This window comes from Amphiprion ocellaris, chromosome 2 (assembly GCF_022539595.1).
Source record: "Amphiprion ocellaris isolate individual 3 ecotype Okinawa chromosome 2, ASM2253959v1, whole genome shotgun sequence".
NCBI lineage: Eukaryota > Metazoa > Chordata > Actinopteri > Pomacentridae > Amphiprion > Amphiprion ocellaris.
Genome location: NC_072767.1, coordinates 18,524,304 through 18,548,722, shown reverse-complemented (window position 1 = coordinate 18,548,722; position 24,419 = coordinate 18,524,304). Strand labels below are relative to the sequence as shown.

The 24,419-nt window shown below is 41.0% G+C and overlaps 1 protein-coding gene across 1 annotated transcript in view; it reads right to left on the bottom strand.

The window, feature by feature from the left end:
- Nucleotides 1-24,419, bottom strand: part of gpc1a (glypican 1a) — a 44,531-nt gene that overhangs the window by 11,569 nt on the left and 8,543 nt on the right. The window contains exon 2 of the mRNA XM_023268584.3: nt 876-1,034. Coding sequence (XP_023124352.2) covers nt 876-1,034 — 159 coding nt within the window. The remainder of the gene's footprint in view (nt 1-875; nt 1,035-24,419) is intronic.

The following is a 24,419-nucleotide window of genomic DNA, read 5'->3' as shown; positions in this document are numbered from 1 at the left end:
CTGTCTCTGCAGTATACTGGTCTGGGCTTTTCCCTCGTGCTTCAAAGGCTGTGGACCAGTGCCAGGCTGCTCTAACCACAACCAGATGGACGGCCACATTACTGCTACTGAGGTGGCCCACTGCCTTCACACTAATAATACTGTCCTCCTCTTCCTCAGACCAGCCCTCCTCCTACCCTCTGTTTGGATTCCTTTCTTTCCCTTTTTCATTTCGATTCACTCTTTCTTCTCAGCACTAATGACATGTTTCTCCCTCGCTGCATTTGTCTGTTTCCCTGTTGTTAGCAGTGGCACTTCTCACTCTTCTTCCTCCCTCCATCCTACTCTTTCTCTGATGTGCAGTGATCTGCAGACTCGGCTCCTCAGTGGGTCAACTGCTCATTAGCTGAACCAGTCCCTGCCCCGGGGGACACCCCTCTGTTCATGTGTGTGTGTGTGTGTGTGTGTGTGTGTGTGTGTGTGTGTGTGTGTGTGTGTGTGTGTCAACGTAGGCAGTGTGTGTGCATGTGTGTGCGTGTGTGCATGTGTGTCTCCCCTGAGATCAGGGGATCGGCTTATCACGTTTCATTGTGTCTGGCTGACTCCGCTCTCATTATAACAGCCAGTCAGGGGTCCCATTGACGCACAGGACACAAACACACACACACACACACACACACACACACACACACACACACACACACACACACACACACACACACACACACACACACACCGTCTCTATTGAAGCTGTAATATTAAGCACTGAGCAGAAGCCAATGCTTGTACCAAACACAAACTCACAACATACAAATGTCACACTCCTCTGGGCTCACTTCTGAAGACTTGCTGTTGAGCTCAGCTAGTAATGAGACACACACATACACACTACTTACTGTCGAAGCTCCTGTGGAGAGCGTTGAAGGCAGCCTGCAGCGATCTGCCGGCCTCTCTGATCAGTCCCTCTGTCTCTTGGGTGCTCAGACCGGCCAGGTTCTCCTCCATGGTGCTGGTGCAGCAGGTCGGGCCCTGAGGACACATCCTCAGATGTTCACCTGGTACAGCGGGGAAGAAACAGGGACTCTAATTAATTTAATCTTATCTAATGAACTTGTCAGCTCTTGGACATGTGCATTTATCACCAAACCAAACAATCTGCAACACCAGGCTTCAGGAAAGGGGAGTTAAAGAGAACAGAAAAGTAACTGCTTGTTAGTCACTTCCAGGGATGGTGACAGCAGTTAGCTCCTCCCTGTGGTCCAGACTTTAATATCTCAGCAACTGTTGAATAAATTTAGAGCCCCTAGAAGATAAAAAAAATAAAGACTTTGATCATCCCTTGACTTTTCGTTTGGGTGTCACCTGAAAGTAAATTCATGTCTCTCTATTGTAGTAACTTTGGTGAACCCCATCGACTGTATATAAAAGATGGACTCGTCCGCCGTGATGTCACCTACTGGTTTGTAGACGACCATTTGTAATCCTTGAGTTTGTAGCATTTAGCCATCACAATCTTGCTCTTCAGGGTGGCCTCACCTTAAAACATCCCTGCTTTATCTTCTATCTTTGTCCAAATGGAACCATCATTTGCTAAATGAACATGGTGCTGTAATGAGACCATAAACTCACTAGGAACATGTTAACTGAGGGAACAAATCAAGTGAGTAGTTGCGTCATTTTCTCATAGAGTTTTATGCATTCTGATTTCTTTCTAATGTCCTAAACTAAGAAGGTGAAGATGACAAACATTATACCTGCTATTATGTTAATGTTCACAGCAGCATTAAACTCCAGGTTCTGCTGCGACAATAGAAATGTCTTTAGACAATTGATGGAATGAAAGCGGTAGTAAGAGCTGCTTCTGCCTACAGATCATTTCTATCAATACAACTTCTAATGTACTTTACTCTACATGCATATTTCAACAGGAGACATTCTATTTTAAATCTATATTCATGATGTAGATTGTAAGGGAAAACTGCATTACAAATGGCAGTGACACTTTTTTTTTCAACATCACACTGTATGTTCACAACCTTTTTGGCTCGCAACCCATTAAAGTGCATTTCTAAAACTGTTTGCTGTTTTAGGTCTAAAATTGTACATAATTTCCAAAATGTAAAGACTAGATGAAAGTCTGACAAAAATTCTTGCATCTGGCACAATATGTCGTTCTTTCTGCTATATTATCGTTTCAGACATTTAACCAGGTAACGTAGTGGTTACATATTAACCCATCTATAATTCAATACTTTGAACTAATATTTATTATGTGTACACTGCTTAGGCTTTGGGCATCTTTATATGTCGTTCTGCTAATATTTGTTTACTTAATTGCAATTTCACTGCAGCACCGGAGGGTTTTATTTCTACATGGAGCTGCTGTTTTTGCTTAAGTACAGAATTTCCTCTTCTCACACCACTGCATAAAGTATTTATGGCACTCCTGGAATCCTTTTATATATAGTTGCCAACCAGGAAAGCACTCCATAATGTATATCTACTATACATGGTTTAGATATAGCAAACCACATTTGCGTTTTGGCTGTTGTCCAGTCACACTGTATGTTCTGTGGCTCTACATGTGTGTGTCTGAACATACGTTTTGGGGCAGTATGTCAGTTTCGTGGACTTGGTTTTGATTCTGCAGTTAGAGGCAGTCAAAGCTCTACCGCAGACATCAGCGGTTTGAATCCGGACGGGGTCCTTTATTGCATGTTGTACTTGTTTCTTCTACCGTCTCCTGATGTAGAATTAGAACAAGTGCTGACATTTCTTACTGAAAAAATAACACCAGGGTGAAAATCAATGTATTTCTGTGCAAAATAGCACCATACAGCGAAGATATTTACTAATTCTGACATTGTCTGTGTGGCTCTTATCAGAATGTGGCCTCATTGCAAGGCTGCTAAAAACTGCCACTGCTCATCATAACAGCTTCAAACTGGACACTGCACTTCCTCAGGTCCCTGATAATATACCTGCTGAGTCTGAAGCAGATCAGAGGAAGATTTGTAAAGAGAAGTGAAAAGCAGATAAACAGACAGACAGAGATTACTTCATGGATTAGTGATGTTACTCCTATATTGTTGTTGTATCGTTGTGATGCATCAACATATAGGGTGTGTAGTGGAAATTCACTGTATTAGAGATAATGGAGAAGCATTGCTGTGCCACATGATAAACGTGGAAAAGTACTGAGACTTGTTTTTGGGTGGAAAAGCACTGAAGGTCACGAAACTGAGTTGCTTTTTGAGTGAAACTATAAGCATTGTCAGCCTGCCTCACTGAGCAGACTGATATCTTGTACGTCACAGTGACTGTCTCTTCTGCTGCGGAAGAAAGATTTTGTGCACAGCGAACGAAAACCAAGAAACAACGATCCTGACTGTATGGTGGTTACTGATAAGTTGAAACCTCCACAACACGGTGAATATAGTCTGAACATTGTAAACCACTGGGAAGCTTTTTTCTGTGTATTTTATATCATGATATACGTTGAAAATCTTAATCTTAATCCTTCACATAACCTGTATACCAGGACCTCTATACAACTATACCAGTAAAACATATGGGGTAGAATGAAAAGCATATTTTATACAATCACTCTGTTTACCAAAGCTATCTATTTAGAAGTTTTATCCACAAAAACAATGCCTTCATGCTGTTAATACCTCTAAGCCCCATCTCACCACTTCCTGCAGCTCACCAGCCCGCTTACCATACTGCAAAACTACTGTACACAATGGCCAGTTCTTATGTTAAAGTAACTCAGTCATACATGTTCAAACTGGAAGCAAATTCAGAGTAACAACAACGATGCAGAGAGCCCCGACCTCAAATTAAACCGGCCTGGTTCCTGTCTTCCTTAGTCTGAATTAATGTTTTTGAGCCATCACTACAAGGCAGCTTCAGAGGAAACAATCATCGACGTCACTGACTGCTTATATCGCTCCTGATTTGTCTTCTAGCATATAAAAATACCATATGGATGTCTGAATCATGAAGAAAAAACTAAAGCATTTCCACCAGAGGGGTTCTTTAAAAAAAAAAAAAAAATGAGACAGGAGGAGGGAAGGGGGGTTTTATATGCGGGTTGTGGGGCAGAATTTGTCCACCATGGTAAGTGGAGCAGAAGAGGAGAGGCCTTCATCATCACTGCTCCATGAATCTTTCATTGGCGCTGGCTGGTGTGTGTGTGTGTGTGTGGTGTGAGTGTGATAACAGAGAGAGAGATAAACAGTGGCAGCTGTATTACGGGAAACAGCACCAAATGTTCCACCTCACTTCTTTTCTCACATCTCGTTTTGAGGAGTTTTTGTCTTTACTACAAACACTGGGAGACTATCAGAAAGAGGATGTGAAGTGAAGGCATGGAGCTGAACCCTCACGCACACGTTCATCCCACAGATCAACCAGGACACTCATCAAATATTCTCATTTCTTCAGCAGTCCTTCAGTGTCAAGTGCAGGTCGTTCAGTCTGAGATGAGACGCTTCACTCCACCGAGCTCAAACACATCAAAAATAAAAATAAAATCTTTCTTCTAATCACACCTGCTTCTTACTGAGCTCTGTGTTTCATTATTTAAAGTCGGTAATAGCTTTTAAAAATGTAATCGCATCCTCACACTTAAGCTGTGAATTTTCACATGACTCCCACAGTCCTGTCAGTCTGGTTTCCAGAGCGAACTACTGCGTGACCTCTTTGTGTTGGACGCTGCACTAAGTACAGTCTTACTGTCAGTTATTCCAAATATTTTGTCCCCGTCCAAAGTGAACATTCAGCCACACTTTTAATCAAAAGAGCTGATATTGGAGGATCACTGTGAGTTGTTTTCCATTCAGTTGGGCTGGTTTCTGTTTGATTGGGCAGGTAAAAATGGTTTTGGGAGGCTACTTTTTGTAGCTTTTGGTGTTTTGCCACCGTGAAAAGTTTGATTGACTGTACGATGCCTCTAGAGATTGACATGAACGCTGTTTGAGAAGAGGAGGAAGAGATTGACAGAGTACTGAGCTGGTCAGGCCCTAAAGCCTGACATGCAGTGATAGAGGACTGACGACCGACAAAACCAAATGTCATTTTGTTGGCTGGAGGTTAGTTCTTCAAGCCTCATAAAAACTCCCATCTGTTTAATACTTTCATAGTTAATGCAGGAGTCTTGGTGGAGATATTTCTTCAATACAGTAAATGCAGTTTTGGACTTGTGCAAAATCATAGCCAGCTAATAAAACAGAAGACCAGAGGCATTTTTCTTTATTTTCCTTCTTGCGCTTGTATTAAACCATAAAGCAGATCATTGCGAGGGGCCAAATTCCTCGGCTGTTGCTGATAAGTATGTCCTCTAGATGAAGTTAGAGTAGCTACAAAGCTGCATAAGTGAGTTATTTTACACTGTTTTTCAACCAGTTATTATTTCTTACATTCATATTGCTGAACAGATGATAAACTATCTACATTATGATGCATGAAGCTGGGTTACTTCACGACACTTGAAAAGGCTTCGAATTTGGTATTTGGTACCTCGGAGCCTTTGCTTGGTTTGAAACCACCACATCAGTGTTGCATCTGCAGCTCACAGGCAGCAGACGCCATCTTCCAGCGCTCGTATGCTACAGCTAATGCTAGCGTTTGGTTGCTGGTTTGCTTACCAACCCAGACGACACGGGGCGTTTACTGCAAACACATATGCTTTACTGCATTCCTGGGTTGCTGGGTAATGGAAGCAGCCAGCATCCTGCTATAAAACCTTAATTTATTTGGAGAGACAGGAGCGAGCGGAGTGGTGACACACTAACACGTGTACAAAAAGCAAGCTTGCAAACATGCTCACATATGCACGCAAATGGTTGACAGTAACCGAGAAGACCAGAACGTCCTGCATAGTGCAGGTCACCTCAGTAAATCTGGGATTAAGTGCTTTGCTCAAGGGTTTCGTGATGGGTAATGGAGTAGCTTGTGGGCATCCATCTGCACATAGAGAGTGAGATTATCAAAATGGTGGAAACTCTTTTTTAAAACATCACGCTAAGTGCTGCAGAGGTGTCAAGGAGAAGAGAGGACAAGAGAGGAGATACCAACCTTTGAAGATATGCCTCTGAGTGAACAGCTACCAACCCTAACCCTAAAGGTTGGGCGTTGCTTGAAATTAAGTAGTTTGTATGAGGTGGCGTCCGGTAAAAATGTTTATAGCTGCTCTTAACTGCCACTCTCAAAGGCGGGGTGAAAAGGTTGGCATCATACACAGAGGCGAGATGCGATGGATCATTAAAACGTGTTTAATGCTGCACACTTTGGGACAGTCTCTCCTTGAAGGCGTTGATGGTGTCACATGTGGTTTTAATCATGAAAGAAGAAGAAGTAGTTCCTCTAAAAAAAGGAGGAAAAAAAAGCAAACTTCCCAATCTGCCTACTTCTGTAAAACTTCACACACCTGACCAACTATGGGGTGGGTGGGTTTAGACACAAGGTTGTCTCAATGTCAGAGATGCTTCCTTGTTAGGACAGATCCTTAAAGTCAGGTCCATCAGCACATTCAGAAAACACATAATGGAACAGTCTGATGAGGGCACTTGTGTACGTTAATGAGAAGGTCCATTCCATGTTACAAGAAAACAGCAGAAAAATGAATGCTGAAGATGTTCTCCAACTATTAAAGTGGAGTGAGACTTTGGCAGGCCACCCTTTTGTTGCATACTGACACCTTAAACCTCCCAATCACCACTAATCTAACCCTAAAACCTGGAGCTTCCTAGAATCTTATCCAATTAACCAACAGTTTGCCCTCAACCCAACTATCTTTGTGGTGCATCTCTGGATCTCATCCCACCAACTGTGTGCCCTCAGCTCACCGTGACATTCATGTCTTCAGTTAGGTAGAGCGGCTTGGATTTTAATACTGGGCTCTGCTACGTTTGGAAAATCTTGAGTGACATTCAGTGCACAAGCCTGAACACTGCCCTTGATGCCCTGTTCCACACTAATGCCCCTACATGCCTTAACACAAGCTTTAACCTTCAACGTAGGGCTGCATCTAACAGCCATTTTCATTGTTGATTAATCTGTTTAATACTTTCTCAATTAGCTGATGAGTTATTTGGTTAATAAAAGGTCAGAGAATTGTGCAAATATTTGCTAAGTGTTTCCCAAAGCCCTAAATAACATCCTTCAATATTCAACAACCTGAAAATATTTAGTTTGTTTGCTGTCATACAGGAGAAAGGAAACCAAAAAATACACAAATTTAAGCAACTGGAATCAGGAAATTTAGTTTTAATTTCTTATAAACTGACTACATAGTTGAATAGGCAATTAATCAATTTACCAACTAATTATTGCATCTGTACTTCAAAGATGCTTATAGAGAAGTGAGAGGCAGAAAAAAAACTCCTCTCTTTTAAAATTTAAAATGGAAATCAGTCATCCAAAGAAACAGCATAATTACTAGAGCACAGAAACAGTTATACATATGCAGAGCAGCTTCCCCCCAGGAGCGATAAGATAGACTCCCTCGGAGCTATCAATAAGCCCTATCTTTAGTGGTTCTCCTTTTTCTTCATGAATGATTGTAATTTTACTTCTACAGTTTCAAAAGACCAGCTGTGAAGAAAAAAAGGCAAATTGACAGCTGGATTCATGATGTCAGGCCTAAACTGCTCTTTAGCCCGGTGCCCCTCTGTTTATGTTTATCTGATACTCACAGTCATTAACAGTCACGATGAGGGCCCTCTCTGGTGCATGTATGAATCCAAAATTAATATTAATCCATAGCTGTTAGCAGAAAAAAAAGTGGCAAAGATGAAGTAAACAGAATATGTGTTTCTGAATATGAGCGGCTCAGTGGTGCGAAACATCTGCAGCAAAGTTTTCACTGCCAGGTATTGCTGCCATCAGGAGACCTGATCAGCAGAAAATGATTTTCTGCAGTCCTGTAAACAGCGATGAAACTTGAATGACTAGAAAACCCTTGTGCAGTTATGTTAGTACATGAATAAAAGTGTGAGTTTTCATGGAAAACATGAAATTGTCTGGCCCCAAACTTTTGAACAGTAGTGTACATTGCAGCTCCCTTCTTATTTCCATTAGAATTGAATGCATCAGATGGAACTTATAATTTCAGTGTTTGTACATGGTAGTTATTTGGTGAAAATGACAAAATCCATGTATTCACAGATTACTCTGCTTATAATTTGAGGAACAGGGTTTACATACCTCATCAGACTGCCATGAATCCTGATGAGGTAAATTCTTTAGTATTGATTCTGTGGAAATGTCTGTTGTTATATTTATGGGGATAAATGAATTTCATGGTGGATTCTATGCCAAGCAGAGATCTGCTTCCCACAGCCCTCCTGGAGCTAAGTGCCACATTAGCAAAGTGCAGAACCTCGTTCTGCTGCAGGGTATTTTGCACTTAATCATTAGCGATTCCATTTAATTCAAAACTTGTTTTTGGTTTTGCCTGCAGACATGTAACAGCATATGTTGGTCGCCATGGGGACCACATCAAGACGACAGTACTCGGCCATTCATTTCCTTTTCCCATCAAAAGCATCTGGCTCTCACTTTCTTCTCTGTGTCACACCCTCCTGCTCCGTCTCCCTTTTTTCTCGATGCATTCCTTGTGGCGGCTCCAACATACCTGAGCCCGTCCCGACAAGTGAGCCGACCTCAGCCCGTGTGCTGCGCAGACAGACAGGTAACCTGCTCTGCTCTGCAGCCACAATCAAAGCCGCTCAGTAACAGCAAGTGTGGCGACACCTCAAAGGCCACAAGCTGCAAAAAAAAACACCTGTAATCTGAAACTATGCTCAGTCACAGTTAACTAAATAAACTGAAACTCAAATTAAACTCCAGCATAACCTTTCAATAAATCAGGCCAATATTATGACCTCAGCAACACCCAGATTGAATAAAGACATAAATCGTTGATAACTATTGATTTAACCACTTGACAGCAGCTGTCTGTTTACCTCAGTCTGGCACCTAAAATTAATTAATTTCTCCTGAATGCCGTATAGTTAAAGTGGCACGCTGCTGGCTTCTACATCAGACACGCGAATGCTTACTGGTTTGGCTCCTAGCTACAGACCTATAATTGGTATTCGCCCTCCGGTAAAACGCATTATTATGTTCATGGGAAGATATTTCTGCTCCACCAGTTCTTTATTTCCACTACATGGCATGGAAAATTGATTTTACAAATTTTAATCCGGGATTTATTCCGGCACTGGTTTGCAAAAACATCAGACATTTTCCCAGTGCAACAGAGTATGATGAGCTATTAGCTGTAGTGGCTAATTTGAGCTGGAGCTAAGTAGCTGAGCTCAAGTGGACTGTTTCAAACCGACCTGATGAGCACTGATCTCAGAGTGGCTGTGATGAACTGGCTCTATTTAAATTAAAGTCCCAATCAAACTAGATTTTCTACTGACATCCTGCAGCTGTAATTAATATCTGCACCATCTGTGTTTTTAGTCCACATCTGTTAAAGCTCGGCGTTTTGAGAAATATGCTTCTTTCATTGACTTCAGATGAGTAAATTGAAGTGATGCACATATTTGCATGTTTAATGAAGATTTGATGATTAGCTTGTTTAGCAAAATGACTAAAAGTTGGGGAAAAAGCTTGGCTCCCACGGAAAAATCCAGTTTGATATTATTTATGCGTACATTAAACAAATTATACATAGCTTTAGATGTGCTTCAGATGTTCCCTCTAGCCAAGCTAGTCAGACAAGTTTTTTGCCTTCTTTCTGATAGTGAGATGGCAATATTTACTACTTTCATCTTCCCCAAAATGTTGGGCCAATTCTCTAAAATCAGAGGAACCAAAGAATCCTATTTTTGTAGTAAAAGTCAACAATCACTCAGTGTTGTCATTCCTTGTCTGCAGTGCAATAATGACTCAGTAACAAATAAATGGACACAGTGGAAACAGAACCTTTTTCACCTCAAAGTGACAAGTATGAAGCAATGAAAACCACAATGATTTATATAAAGTACACAGGAAGAAGTTTGGGGACTCGTTTTGTAAATTTTTTCATAAAACTATAATTGAAGACATCTCAGAAATAAGGTAGTGTAGGTCTATTAGGAACGCACTATATCTGCCAATATGGGCTTTAAAATGAAATATCAGCACAACCCACACTGAACACTGATGGACAGATAATTGCCATTAAGGTAAATTTGGTTTTTTTGTACAGTTGTGTAAATGTTGCATAAAAACAAAATCCATGTTAGGTGAAGCAGTTCTTAGCTCTCTTGCTGAATGTGTACACTTGAAAGCACAGTATTTTAAATCTGTGCCTGCCAGTGGGCCATCACAATTAAAGGTAATAATATACGCAAATCCATTAGTATCTGCAATTTGCCATAATGAGCAGGACATCAGCATATCAGAACAGAAAATTCAATAACATGCATCCTAATTTGCTATTAACACACGTACATTTTGGACACCAGGGTTGGGCGATTGGACGAATTTATTGCCTATTGCTGATATTAAGAGTTATCTAAATGTTGAGAACCGTGTTTGTGGCTGCAGAAAAGGAGACAAAGCTCCTGTCTCTCTGCTGCTCATCACTGCAGAGTTGCCCTGACAGTAAAAGCTATTTATGAAGGCTAGAGTAAAGACAAGGTCTGCCTGTTACAGGTAGGAGCTGAAATGCAACATAACACCTTACATGCTTCAAACTTGGATATTGCTGTAAAGAACAAATGGATGAATTTATGAGAGTTAACTTGAATGTGTCAGTCTCGGACAGAGTTACTCAGATGTGTTCACGTGAACTCTGAACTGATTCTGTCACTTTGTACTTCATTTAGCTACAAGTTTTCATTTATAGTGTAAGCATCTGTTCTCAGAGAGTCTGTTGTAAATGGGTTTGTAAGTGAGAGACATAACAAGACAGAGGAGCAGAGTTCTGCAGTGGAATAAGATTTTACCCATTTTAAATAGTAAAAAACTGAAAATCACTACGTGCTGGTCAGAGATGATATTGTGGTGGGCCACCACAAATAAGTCAGACTATGAGATCTGACACTTTAAGACTCTTTATCAGATACTGTCGGATGCAGCAGTCACTGGTTGGTGGACTAATGGTGGCCAGCTGGAAAATTTTAATACACCCAACACAACAATACTCCTACACAGAGTGGGGTTAATACCACTAAATGCAAAAGAGACCAATTCCATCATTGTATAGGAGCTTAACAGAAAAAACACACTCAAATGCACAGTGCTCCCCTCATGGCCTTGATTAGGGGGATCAGGGTCACCAGACGTGCTATTAAGAAGATCAGGTCACTGCATTTCATACCACACGGACCAGTTATCACAATGAAATGTACAGAATAAGCTTTTATTCTCCCAGCACACACAGAGGTGGGGGAGAAATGCCACGTTACTTGCACAGACATAATACCCTGAGGCTATAGGTTACGCTAAATGGAAGATACAAACAGGATAATCGCTTCTCGTTTTAACACACAAACACATGCACACACACTATGGCTTTGAATATGTGCCATAAAGCTATTAACAAGTGCATTCACAGCTCAGCTTTTTTTGTTTCACAAACTGTACAACACTGTTGCAACAACATCGACGCTGCCAAAACTTTCCCTCAATGTTTTGAACCAAAACAAAACGAAACCCGCCACACTTAGTAATTACATCTTTAATCATAATTAAGCATGTAAATGGATGAACTTTGCTGAGCTGGCTAAAGGTTGTTTTGGTTGCACTTTTCTTTAATTTTAACTAATTAAAGACAATTTCAATACCATGAAAAACACTGGATCAATTTTGCTATACTCGAGAAACTCAAGTGATGCTTCCAATATCTGAGACTATTGAGGCATCGCGCAGGTTAAATGAGACGTGAAAATCTAATTACACTCTGAGCCGTGGCTCCATCGCACATCTAACCTGTACCAACACTGCAGACTAATCTTTCTCAGAGGTCAGTCAGTCTATGCTGAAGCTGAATCAGCACACTGTAAAGCATAACGAAAGTATCTCAAATGACTAGTTTTCCAGATGCTACACCACACTTGTCTGTTTTAGCTGCTGACACTGGAATAAAACTTGACAACGCTCCTTGGGTGAAGCATCACTGTTGTCCAAATAAAAGGATGAACCAAACCCCCTGAAAGCAGCTTGTTAACAAGGGTTGCTCAGTTTTTTCGCTCTGGAGCTGCATGTTTCTGGTCTGTAGTTAGAGCCTCACCAACCTGCTGTTGTTTGTTGTTTCTCATTGCTCATCCTTTCCCTCTCCTCTCATCCCAACTGGTCGAGGCAGAATGCCGCCCACCCTGAGTCTGGTTCTATTGGAGGTTTCTTCTGGTTCAAATGGAGTTTTTCCTCCCTGCTGTCTCCACAGTGCTGCTCAGTGGGGAGCTCGACCCAAACATTCAACTATTCGGATGTTCATTTATTGCATAGTATTCAGTTAGCAAGTTTGGCATTCAGAAAATAGTTTTTTTTCTTGAACTACATTTGTACTTTTAATCACACTGTTAACATGTGGACAAACACTACCAGTCAAAAGTTTGGACACACCTTCTCATTCAATAGTTAATATTTAATTATTTCTACATTGTACATTAATACTGAAGACATCAAAACTATAAAAGAATACATATTTGTTGTAAACAAAAAAGTACAAGGAATTCTAGTAATAATACAAACAAATAAAAAGCACTGAATGAGAATTAGAGGCATGTTCAAACTTTTGACAGGTAGTGTACATTGAGACTTGGTGGTAATTTTTAATGAGGAGAAAGTTTTGGTTTTTTTTCTTAATGTAACCATCCTACATAAACCATCCTGATTAACACTTTGGGCCATTCAAGCTTCATCCAGGTACACAGACAATAAGTTGAATGTTAAACAACTGTGAAAACCCCACGAATAAATAAGTGCACACATATTTATAAAAATACATCTCATTTTGATATATAATAAACAAGAAAAGCACTCAGAGAGCGCAGTACTCCGCCAAGGCTGCTCAGTCTTTGTATCATTTCAGACGGATGAAATCTTTGATAAAAAATGGCCTTGCGCTAAGTACAGGTGTGTGTTATGCATGTGTACGTTATGTACAGATACCGAATCGTGTGACCTAAATATGTAGCTGGTGGCGGGAATTGATGGGACTCAGAAACAACCCCAGAATTTAATCAATTGTTCCTTGTATCATTTCTGACGGATAAGTCCCGATAAGTCCACAGCGGTAGATTTGTAGTAGGATCACAATCATGTGATCGTCAGCAGGCAGCTGACGTAGTGTTCACTCGTTGTCATAGTTACAGTGATGCTGTGCCGCTATCTCACAATGATACAGAAATCTTTAACAAATCTGTGGATCAAGGCTATAAGCCACATCACATCCATTAGTCCGTTTTTGAGTAATGTTGCGTGCAGACGGACAAACATAAGCCGATTGTCACATAACTGCCCCGTGTTTATGTTGGTCTGAGATACATCAACCAGTGCTCAGCTATATTGTCTTGATGCTCCGGTTTGTCAAAGAAGTTTTCAGTCACTTCTAAATGCTAAATGAGGGAAAGATTCCTAATGTCAGCTCATAACTGTAAAATAAAGAAATGAAGAAATGCATTACATCAGAAGCTAAAGGCATGAACCACCTTTGAACCTCCATCTTATCCAGATTTCCTCCCAGCCACAGTCTTGTCTCACCCTTTCCCTCCTTCAGAAATTTCCTCCGCCTTTCATCCAGCCTGCACTCCTTTTAACTCTTCTCTCAAAATCACCTCTTCCATCCCTCCATTTTACGCCAATGTCACTCGCCTCACTCCTTTCATGCATCCCTCCTTCTCTCTTTTCCTTTCCTCTCTCCTGCTGAGATGAAAGTTTGTCACAGGAAGTGACCTCGCGCTGTGTTACCACGGTAACAGTCTGTCGCATTGTAACTGATCTGACCTCTGATCTTTGAAGGTGTAACGACAGACCCGTACAGGCAGCACAGCACAAGTATACGCGACACATGCTACACTGTGATCACATTACAAATAAGATGTAAATTCAGTGTTATAAGAGCCTGCATTTTAACACACTCACACACCCTGAGTCTGCCCTGGCTCTGCCATCACGCACCACATCAAAGCGGCTTATTGCTGAGCAGTAAAAGTGGCGCAGCGGTTTGAATTTATTCCCTTCAGTCAGACGTTTATTCGCCGCTTCCCTTTCTTAATGAGCGTCTTACAATAACCCTGTCACTTACTGCGGCAAATTACTGCTACCTAAATGAGGGGCTGATGGTACGTCTGCGTGCATGTATATGTGTGTGTGTGTACGTGTGTGCGTGTGTGTGTTTCCATCTCACACTCTCTTCACCATTTAAGGGCACCTGTATGTGATTTAAAGTCCCACATGGCCTTCCTCCCAAAGTACACTTTTACCTTTTTACTATCCACTGAAAAGTAAAGGGAGGGCAGAGAGGCAGAGTAGCCATGGAGCTGTAATGATGGAAGAGCAGAGAGAAAGATGGAGGGATGAGAAGGCAATAAAATGAAAATAAAAGAAGGAGGAGGAGGAGTAAAAGACCATCAGTGGAGACAAAAGTAGAAGCACAGAGAAAGAAAAGGGGGTAAAGAGTAAATTATGAAGCTGTAATCTACTGGTAAGTGCCAAATAAATCTGTAGCTCATTATCTTTTCTCTGCGATTATTCAAATTTCAAGTCACAATTGATTGACACTTGATTTAAAAATGGGCTTACATTGCAGTTTTGTGGTAGCATTCCCACAGCGGGCAAATCAATGATGCTGCTTATATTGATAATTAGTTCATTAACAGTGTAGGAAATGGTGCAAACACACATTCATTGTTGCTCTGCTCTGCTTACTTTTAAAATAACACATACACCAGTCAGCCACAACATTAAAACCACCTGCCTAATACTGTGTAGGTCCCATTTGTGCCACCAAATAGCTTTAAATTGCCTGGGCATGGTCGCAGGCCCTCTGTGGGTGTCCTGTGGTGTTTGGCTCCGGGATGTTGGCAGCAGATCGTTTGGTTCTTGTGGGCTGTGAGGTGATCTGTTTGGAATCTGTGGAGTTTTGATGCTGAGTCTTGGGCTCTTTGTTTTGTTTCTTTAACTGTTCCCTGAGCAGTTTTTGCAATGTGGCGGCTGAAAGAGGCCATTGCCTTTAGGGAATACTGTTGCCATGAAGGGATGCACGTGATCTGCAACAGTGTTAAGGTAGGTGATATGTGTCGAAGTGATTTTTTTTTTTTTATTTTTGACAGTGCTTTTAAATTGACAAACAAATCAGTTCTCTTGTCAAAACCGGATTCTTTCAGTTGAGGCTGTTGGACAAAGTGAAGCCCTATTTTTGCCACAACAACTTTGAGAGAGTCATGCATGCCTTCATCACATCTAGGCTAGACTATTGTATTTCTCTGTATGTGGGTCTCGATCAGATGTCCCTTTGTCGGCTACAGCTGGTACAAAACGCTACTGCCCGACTTCTAACAGGGACAAAGAAACGGAAACACATCAATCCAGTTTTAGCCTCGCTCCACTGGCTTCCTGACTGCTTCAGAATTGTTTTTAGGATTTTATTGCTTGTTATTAAGGTGTTAAATGGGTTGACATCTTCTTATTTGTCTGAGCTTTTACATGTCCATGCTCCAGTTTTAGTGGTGAGTTCAGCCAATCAGATGGTCCTTAAAGTTCCCAGATCCAGACTCAGAAACAGAAGTGACCAAGCCTTTTCTGTTGCCGCACCTAATCTGTGGAACCACTTACCTGTTCAAATTAGAACCCCTCAGTCTCTTTATACCTTCGAGTGCCTACTGAAGACACATATGTATTCTGGCTTTTAACTGAAGTTGAGCATTGACACCTTGATACGCGTCATTGTTTATCTTGCTCTGTATATTTCCTCACAGGTTATGTTTTGTTTTTTTATTGTTGAACTGTAAAGCACTGTTGTCAACTTTGGCTGTTTTTCAAATGTGCTATAAAAATAAAGTTGACTTGACCTGAAAGTCACATCCACATGACTTCCAGGAGACCAGTGTTTCCATCAGACTTTAAGAAGATAATCCATGTTATTCACTTCACCCATCAGTCATTGGTCTCAGTGTTGTGGCTGATGGACCTATAATGCACTATGACATTCTAACCATGGCTATTACAGAATATGTGAAATATTGTATTTACTGTCTACAGCATGGACAAGTTTGCTGAGCAAAAACTTAGAGGAATGATGAATGTGGATGTGCTTTGACACCTACTGGAAGTGAAATAAAATAGAGAATGTGAATGATGAGTCAAAAAGCAGCCGAAAAGGCAGACAGAGAAAGCATAAAGGGGTGTAGGCAAACAGTGTTTTGGGTGAACCCTTCCTTATTTTAAACCATTACTGAACTAAAAATATCCCACCGCCCCTCAGTCCACCCTGTCTGCTGCCCACTGTGTGTGTGTGTGTGTGTGTGTGTGTGTGTGTGTGTGTGTGTGTGTGTGTGTGTGTGTGTGTGTGTGTGTGTGTGTGTGTGTGTGTGTGTGTGTGTGTGTGTTCACATGGCACCAACTCCACCGTATAATGCCATAATTCTATGTCATTTCTGGGAGTAGTTAAAGGCTCTTAAACTAACTACTACTTTTACTCCCCTTCACTCACTCCTGTAAAAAAAAAAAAAAACATGTGCCAACTGGTGTGTGCCACGCTGCGAAGAATCAGCGTCTGTCGGAGTGAGTGTGCACATTTGTGCAAATATGTGGATAATTCTGGTAAAGGCAAAGGTCACGTCAGCTATCTCTGACAGCAGGGATTAGCCTTTATTTACAGCTGACTGTAAACAGGAGATTGCCCTGTCGCCCTCTGACAAATTAAAAGGAGATTTAAGTATCCTGAGCAATAATGACAGTTTCTGTACACGTAAACACTGCTGAATGAGCGTAAGGAGGGAAAAGACTAAATGGAATACCTCAGCGAGAGAGTCTTATTCCCTGTGTGGTAAGGTCAGTGCATTCAGGAGTCCTGCTGTGAGTAAGAACTGTTAACGCATAGATTAACAGGCCAGGATTAGCAGGAGATTAGACATCGGCTAATCCAACGGCACACTGTTGGCAGCGCTGACGGGAAGGTGGTGAACGAGAGGTGGGAATAAGCGAACGTGAGTGTGTGGAGGTGGGGTTAATAGGGGACATGAAGGACGGATTCTCTGCCCCTGCGCTCTCTCTCAGCGGGGGGCATCAAATCTCTGTGGTCGGCCGAACATTAGGTCACAGCCAGAGGTCAGCCGATTCCAGGACGAGTCTGAAGTGTCAGAGCAGTGGAGAGGCTGAATGAACGTGACGAGAGCCTGATCAGAGCCTCTGAAGCACTGAGGGAGATGCAAGTATTAGAAGCCCTCATTCTTGAACCGATGCCAGGTCCTATTTAAGAAGGTACTGTGTATTTAGAAATACCATTATGATGCCTTAACTCACTGAACCTTAAGCATTTCAGTTGTTCTTTTCACTTGGCTGGAAGCCTCAAAAGTGTCTTCTAATGCAGTATAACACAGTCATGTTGTAAATCATATATATATATATATATATATATATATATATATATATATATATATATATATATATATATATATATATACATCAATTAGCCTTTCAATACCATTAGCTAACACAATGTAGCATTAGAACACAGGAGTGATGGTTGCTGGAAATGTTCCTCTGTACCTCTATGTAGATATTCCATTAAAAATCAGCTGTTTTCAGCTAGAATAGTCATTTACCACAGTAACAATGTCTAGACTGTATTTTTGATTCATTTAATGTTATCTTCATTGAAAAAAAACTGCTTTTCTTTCAAAAATAAGGACATTTGTAGGTACCCCAAACTTTTGAACGGTCATGTATAAGAAAAAAAGTAATTTCTTTCATCATTTATCTATCCAAAAATTGAAAAAAATCTGTAATCAACATGTACAACATTTTCCTAAGTGCTTCCAGGTGTAGTTGGATCAGATAACTGGATTACCACATACATACACAGCCTGCAGTTCAGCCAGAGAATGGTGACTGTTAGTCACAGTTGAGTTACTAATCACTTTACAGTTGCACTGAGGAGCGCAGAATTCTCTATATTGTATAGAATCACTTCAGAGCAAACAGTTTATTTATGCCAAATTTTTAATTGGGACATGTAGGATAAAGTAATTTTGATAAACGATCAAGATTTAAAGCTTAAGATTTGGATGATTTTAGTGACAGAACAGGCTGTCACAGGAAATAAGTTCAAGGACCGTTAAAAAGTTGAAAATTCAGCAATTGTTTCTGATTTCACAGCTTCTGGCTCTGGTAAATTACCTATGTAATTTGCAGATGCTGTCAAACACAACTAGCCTTTCAAACTTGCGATGGGTTTTGGAGTTAGAGGATTTAATGCAGGGACAATGCAGTAGTATTTAAGTTCCTTTGCAGTATGAAGGCTGTATTCCTCATAGCTGAAGATTTTAAATTAGTCAGGCGTGTGACGGACAGTGAGAAAACCAGGTGCCACTGAAACAGAAACAAACATGGCAGAAATGAAACAGCTGCAGAGGTTGTTGTAAGTCACCTTACAGAATAAAAAAGATTGTAGGTCTGGTGCCACAGCTTTGTTAATAACAGATTCATCAGCCACTGCTGGCACAGAAGGCTCAAGCGCAAGACAAATTTGTGGAACACCTCCTCCTACATTGCCACACAGTCTACTAAAACAGTTCATTTAGCTACTTAGACTATCCTAACTCACCAATCTATATCCTACATATACAGTGGTACAGCAAACTGACACAAAAATGGAGTTTGCCAAAGCCAGGCAAGAATGATGAATTTTAATCAGATAATCGATGTGTAAGAAGACCGAGAGAATCTTTGCAACACTGGTGTTTGATAAGATTTAAATATAAATTGAGGAAGATGCAAAGAAGCTATTTAAATTTCATAAGGAGCGATTTTTCTTCGGCTCCCAAGTTTATTCACAGAAATTCATTATTACGTCTCCCATGGTGCCCATGGCCACGCTTCTGTAACTACTGCAGTGGAGCTGCTCCACAAAGTGTGGAACATTTCCAAAAGTCATACGGACACCCTGGTGTATCGTCACAATATGACGCACACAGCGGCTTCAAAATGTTATGAGCCAAGGAGCCGTTTTTATGCAGTTCATCACCTCTATCAAATAAACTTCTCTGTCACTCCCAACAGCAAAGTGTGTAATAAAGTAGAAATGCCATGAAATTGCAATAAAAAAATATCTTGAAATAACCTCTGAGCCAACACTCGGGAGGTTAAAATGATAAAAAGTGTGAAAGAAAGACTGGCTGTATGCAGCAAAAACACAGCAGGCCTGCACAGAGTTGGGATTTTCACAGCAACAAGTCTAATTATAGGTCCATGTCTGGGTTTCACATGTAGAGACACATGAAAATAAAACCTAATGCACGCAGCGATGGATCCCTCTCATTGGTTTCAGCCTGGTTCCAAATGAACTAACCACACCTTGTATCCCACGACTGTCCCATGTCTGAGTGTGCAAATGTGACGTAACTTTCAACAAATCAGCAACTTGCGCTTTTCATGAAACACATGCATGCAGGGTGAAAACTGCAGCATGATGTCTCATTGATCTGACTTGTTAAATCCACTCCTCGGCCTTTAAATCAATCATCGTTTGACTCCACTAACACGTAATGCATCACCTCCCCTGGTTGCTACTGGAAACTGCTGCCAAGTCCGTTTGTTTTACTGTGCAGAGCCGTGACAGATACACCTGCCACAGACACCCAGTCACACTCAATGAGATTTGTGTCTGATGATGCTCAGCACCTGAGAGCCTATCAGCGCTGAGGGTGAGGACACGTGTTGCAGCTGTGACCTCCCAGTTAGGACACCATGTGGTCAACAAAAACATCCTCTACTGTACTACAGCACAGAATGACATTAGAGCTCCTTCCAATGTGACTCTTCAAGCCATAAAGCTGATAAACACCCTGTTGGGGTTTGAGGAAAATACTTAAAAACTAGCGTGTGATTAGCTGTGGTAACGTAATGTCTCCCCGGGCGACTGTACGCTACACCGAACAAATGCACAGCCGCTCATTGAACATGCTGAGACTAATATGGCAGTTAAATATTTTTAGCAGCACAACACAAATCGTTGGTGAACAGTGGTGAATGTGTGCTGTGTTCATACAGTATTTATGTTTTTGCTGCAAAGTATTTTTCTTTTTTTAGTCTTTATAGATTCTGGATTTTTCAGTGGGGAACAAGGAGCAGTTGCACTTTTAAGAATTAATCAAGTAATTGATTCTTTTTTGTTGAAAATGTACGTCTGACAAAGTATTATTCTGGGGAGATGACTTTACGTTGTGTAACATGTCTAGAGGTGATTTTTGAGATGATCGTTTCTGCTTTATTGACAAAGAAACAAGAAGCTGATTTCAACTTTGTTCAGTTTATATTTAGAGAAGAATACCAACACATTCTAACAATCTCATGACCATTACATGCGATTAAATGCATTAAAAATAAACGCGTTTAATTGCACATTTCTCAGTTCCCTAATTTCTGGCACACAGGTAACACTGGTGCACACTCCAGTCTGTAGGTGGCGGTAATGAACCTAAAGTCTGTTTACAGCCATGAAGAAGACTCACAGGAGTGATGTCAGCAAACAAGAAAGTTTGAATAGTGAAGGAAGACGAGACCGCACTGAGCTTGCTGGAAGGAAGGTTTTCTTTTAAAAATCGTCCTGATGGCAGCTTGGATAAAAGCGTGGTTGTGTGCAAATTGTGAAACAAAGAGTTTTCTTATCACCACAGCACTTCAAGCCGACAGTATCACCTCAATGCAAAACATGTTGCTGTTAGAACCAGAGCTAACGTTAGCTACGACAGTCCTGGTACCATCAGATGGTGTAGCCATCCCATAATAGACCACTTTTCAAGACACTGAAAGTGCTCAAGTTTACAAAAAGTTTTAAAATGTTGAATATAACCGTTATAGTTGCACTTTGAGTTTGCAGTAATCTGTGAATGTAGCAGACAGATGAAAAATGCAGATAAATATAAATGAAACAAACATTTTAAGTTGACGTATTTGTCTTTTTATCAATTCAGTCATCAACCAAAATTTATTTGAACTGAAAAACTTTGCTTATTGTGTCAAATATTGCTATTTGACAAAGATAATTTTCTTTAATCGCGTCTCACCACTAGCATCAACATGACAAGCTGATCTAGGAGAATTTATCTAATTAGCCTCCCCATGGCTGCTAATGGCGGTTAAAGTAAGCTATTTCAGTTCTAATTGCTATACTTCATTTTGTACCACTGATTAAATACTTATAAAGAAACATTACATGAAAACTACATTAAAAAAAACAAGACAGTTTTGCAGGAAACACTCAAATTACAACAATTAATCCTTGTAATAACTAATTACAGACGCTCAGTGATAGCAGCTCTTCACTGGTGCGTTGGGCTGCAGAGGTAAGTGAAATGGAAAGCACAGCACTGTAATACCTCAGCGTACCATTCTCTAATGCCTGAACATAACCCACTGAGAGGCTGCACTTGTGTCCTTCCCCGAAATTTAAAAAACCACAATGCATGACAGTTAATATGCAGAACTGTGAGCTGAAGCGCTGGGCGAACGCGTTAAGCCGACACATCTCATCCACTCCTGCCGTCTCTATTCACTGTCATAAGAAGTTATTAAAAGTACTTCAACAGCTGAAGTGTATTATGAAGGTTTAAAAGTTGCACGGTAAGTTGCTTTATTTAATCTCTGTTGTTCATCTATAGGGTTGTTCAATATTACTTCTGAATGCCTACACTTTAGATGCAGGCAATGCAAATATGAATTGAACTGCATCGGGGAAATTATAATAATAGTGTTTAGATCTTTGCTGAACATGAATTAAGCTGTACTCGATGAAAATGACTGAATTATTCGCAAAAATTTAATTAGTCTTTGTATCCAAAAGTCCGTAATCAAAACACATTCAGTTTGCTACAAAACAAGATGAAGAAAACCAATATTTATTCACAATTTAGAAGCTGGAACTGGTGAATTTCTTTATACCGTTGGCCAAAAAAATAGTCTGATTATCCATTGAGCAAGTAATCAATTAATCCGGTGATATTGTACATGACTAAAAATGCAATGTGGTCAGCAGTCTCTCAATGCAACTGAAGAGTCAGCTCAGGAAACACCAGTGATGCGATGCACCAGTTTATTTCACTTTATATAAATACCTGTTATCCAAGTGACAGAAATACCAGTAAATCTCCATTCCTTACACACACACACACACACACACACACACACACACACACACACACACACACACACACACACACACACACACACACACACACACACACACACACACACACAGCGCACAGGGCTCCACGGAGCATATGCATGAAGAGACTCATAAAGCAGCCAAGAAACCGCAGAGTCCACCACATCAGACAAACAACTCATCTTTTCATTTGGAAAACAGATGGACGTTCAACTCCCCGAGAGGAGGAGGGGAAGATGAGAGGAGGGCTGGGAGGAGGAGGAGAAAGCAAAAATAGCGTCTGATAAGCAGGAGGAAGTAAACATTAAAGGGAGGCGAGAGAACAAGAAGAGGTGTGAGCCGGAGCGTAGGGGAAGAAAAGCAGGAGGATGCAGACGAAGGGAAAGACAGAGGTTATCAAGAAGTGATACTGATTTGCTGCACATTGATTTTAGGTGCAAAGATTGATGTTAAGGCATCGAACGCTTTGTGCTTTTGCTCCTCAGCTCTTTTTTCCTCCTCCGGCCACCACTTGAATAATACGTGCTGGTCAAAAGGATGCAGGAAGACTGCATGACTCTGACCCATGATACATTCATCAGTTTGACTTGATTACGTTAGGCCGTGGAAGGATTTAATCTTCTTGTGCCTTTGCTCACAGTCATCCTGGGTAATATGGGTTCATATCTAGAATGTAAATGTGCATTATTAATGTGGCAGGATAACCAACCAACCTGAAAAAACAGATGGGTTGTTTGTCCCTACCCACTGATAGAACCCATATTTAAAACAGTTTTGTAATGTTTAGGCACAAAAACTAGGCAAAGAGCAAGGTTTTTGTAAAAAATTAGAATTGTTGAAATAATAGGTAAGGCTATGGGACAGTCATGGTTGAAGGAAATATTGAGCATTGGTTTAAAATGGAGAAAAAATTGTAGGGCCCATTGTTCTGTTGAGCTATCCATCCAGTCCAAACTCCTCCTTAGGCCTTGACTATACACCCAGGAGTACATGCACACACACAACTGCTAACACCACAGACTCAGTCATTATAGTACTTTCCAGTTTGCTTGGCGCATTTCATACATGTATATGCATGTATGCATATATGTATGCATATATGTATGTCTATGTATTCTGCAGATACACGCTGCTGCTGAGCACGCACCCTAGTGCCTTTGCGTGGACTCTCATGGACTTCATATAACAAAATGTACATCACTCAAACCATAGCATACCATTCTGCACTTTATCTATTGCTCTCATAATAACTGCTATAAGCACTAGACATCACTACGTAATGTAACCATGGGATGTACTACCATGTTTGCACAGATGACCTTTATGGGAGGACAGTTTTGGTATTTCAACAAGGTTCAGAGGATACCTGTAGTAAAAACAGATTATTAAACATTACTAGCACGTTACCAAATAAATCTATGCTAATTGCCAATACACTATTAGTTATATCAACCCTAGCTTGCTAGCTAAACTAGACAACGTGAGCTGAATCAGTTGCATTTTGCGCCCCATTGTTTTCACATTGTCCTTTGCACATAAATAGGAAATTAAATATGCACACGTAAGATTTGCGGCAGTGCCAAAAACTGCAGTTCCTTGAGTGTCCACTTGGGGTTGGCTACAAAAGTGAGTTAGGAAGAAGGCAGGATGAAGGAGAGATAACAGGAAAGGCAACCAGGACGGAGCCTCTTCCCATCCTCCCCTCCTCCTCCTCACCTCCATCTCTATCCGTCGCTCTCTCATGTCGCTGCATCAGACATCATGAAAGATTCACAGCTGTGCTTTTAACAGCCAAGCAAAGTCCTCGCTCTCACACACAACCCTGCACTCATAGATCTGAGCCTGTCTAGAAAAACAATGTCGGCACCAGGAATAAGACACACACCAGCAGGGAGGAGAGCAAAAGTTATAGGAGAGCATACAGAGCTTGTGTGTGTGTGTGTGTGTGTGTGTGTGTGTGTGTGTGTGTGTGTGTGTGTGTGTGTGTGTGTGTGTGTGTGTGTGTGTGTGTGTGTGTGTGTGTTGGGGATTCGGCGTTCCACTTGGTGGCGTGTATCGTGAACGCCTGAGTGAGCATGTGATGTGTGACAGATGACGGACAGTATCAATT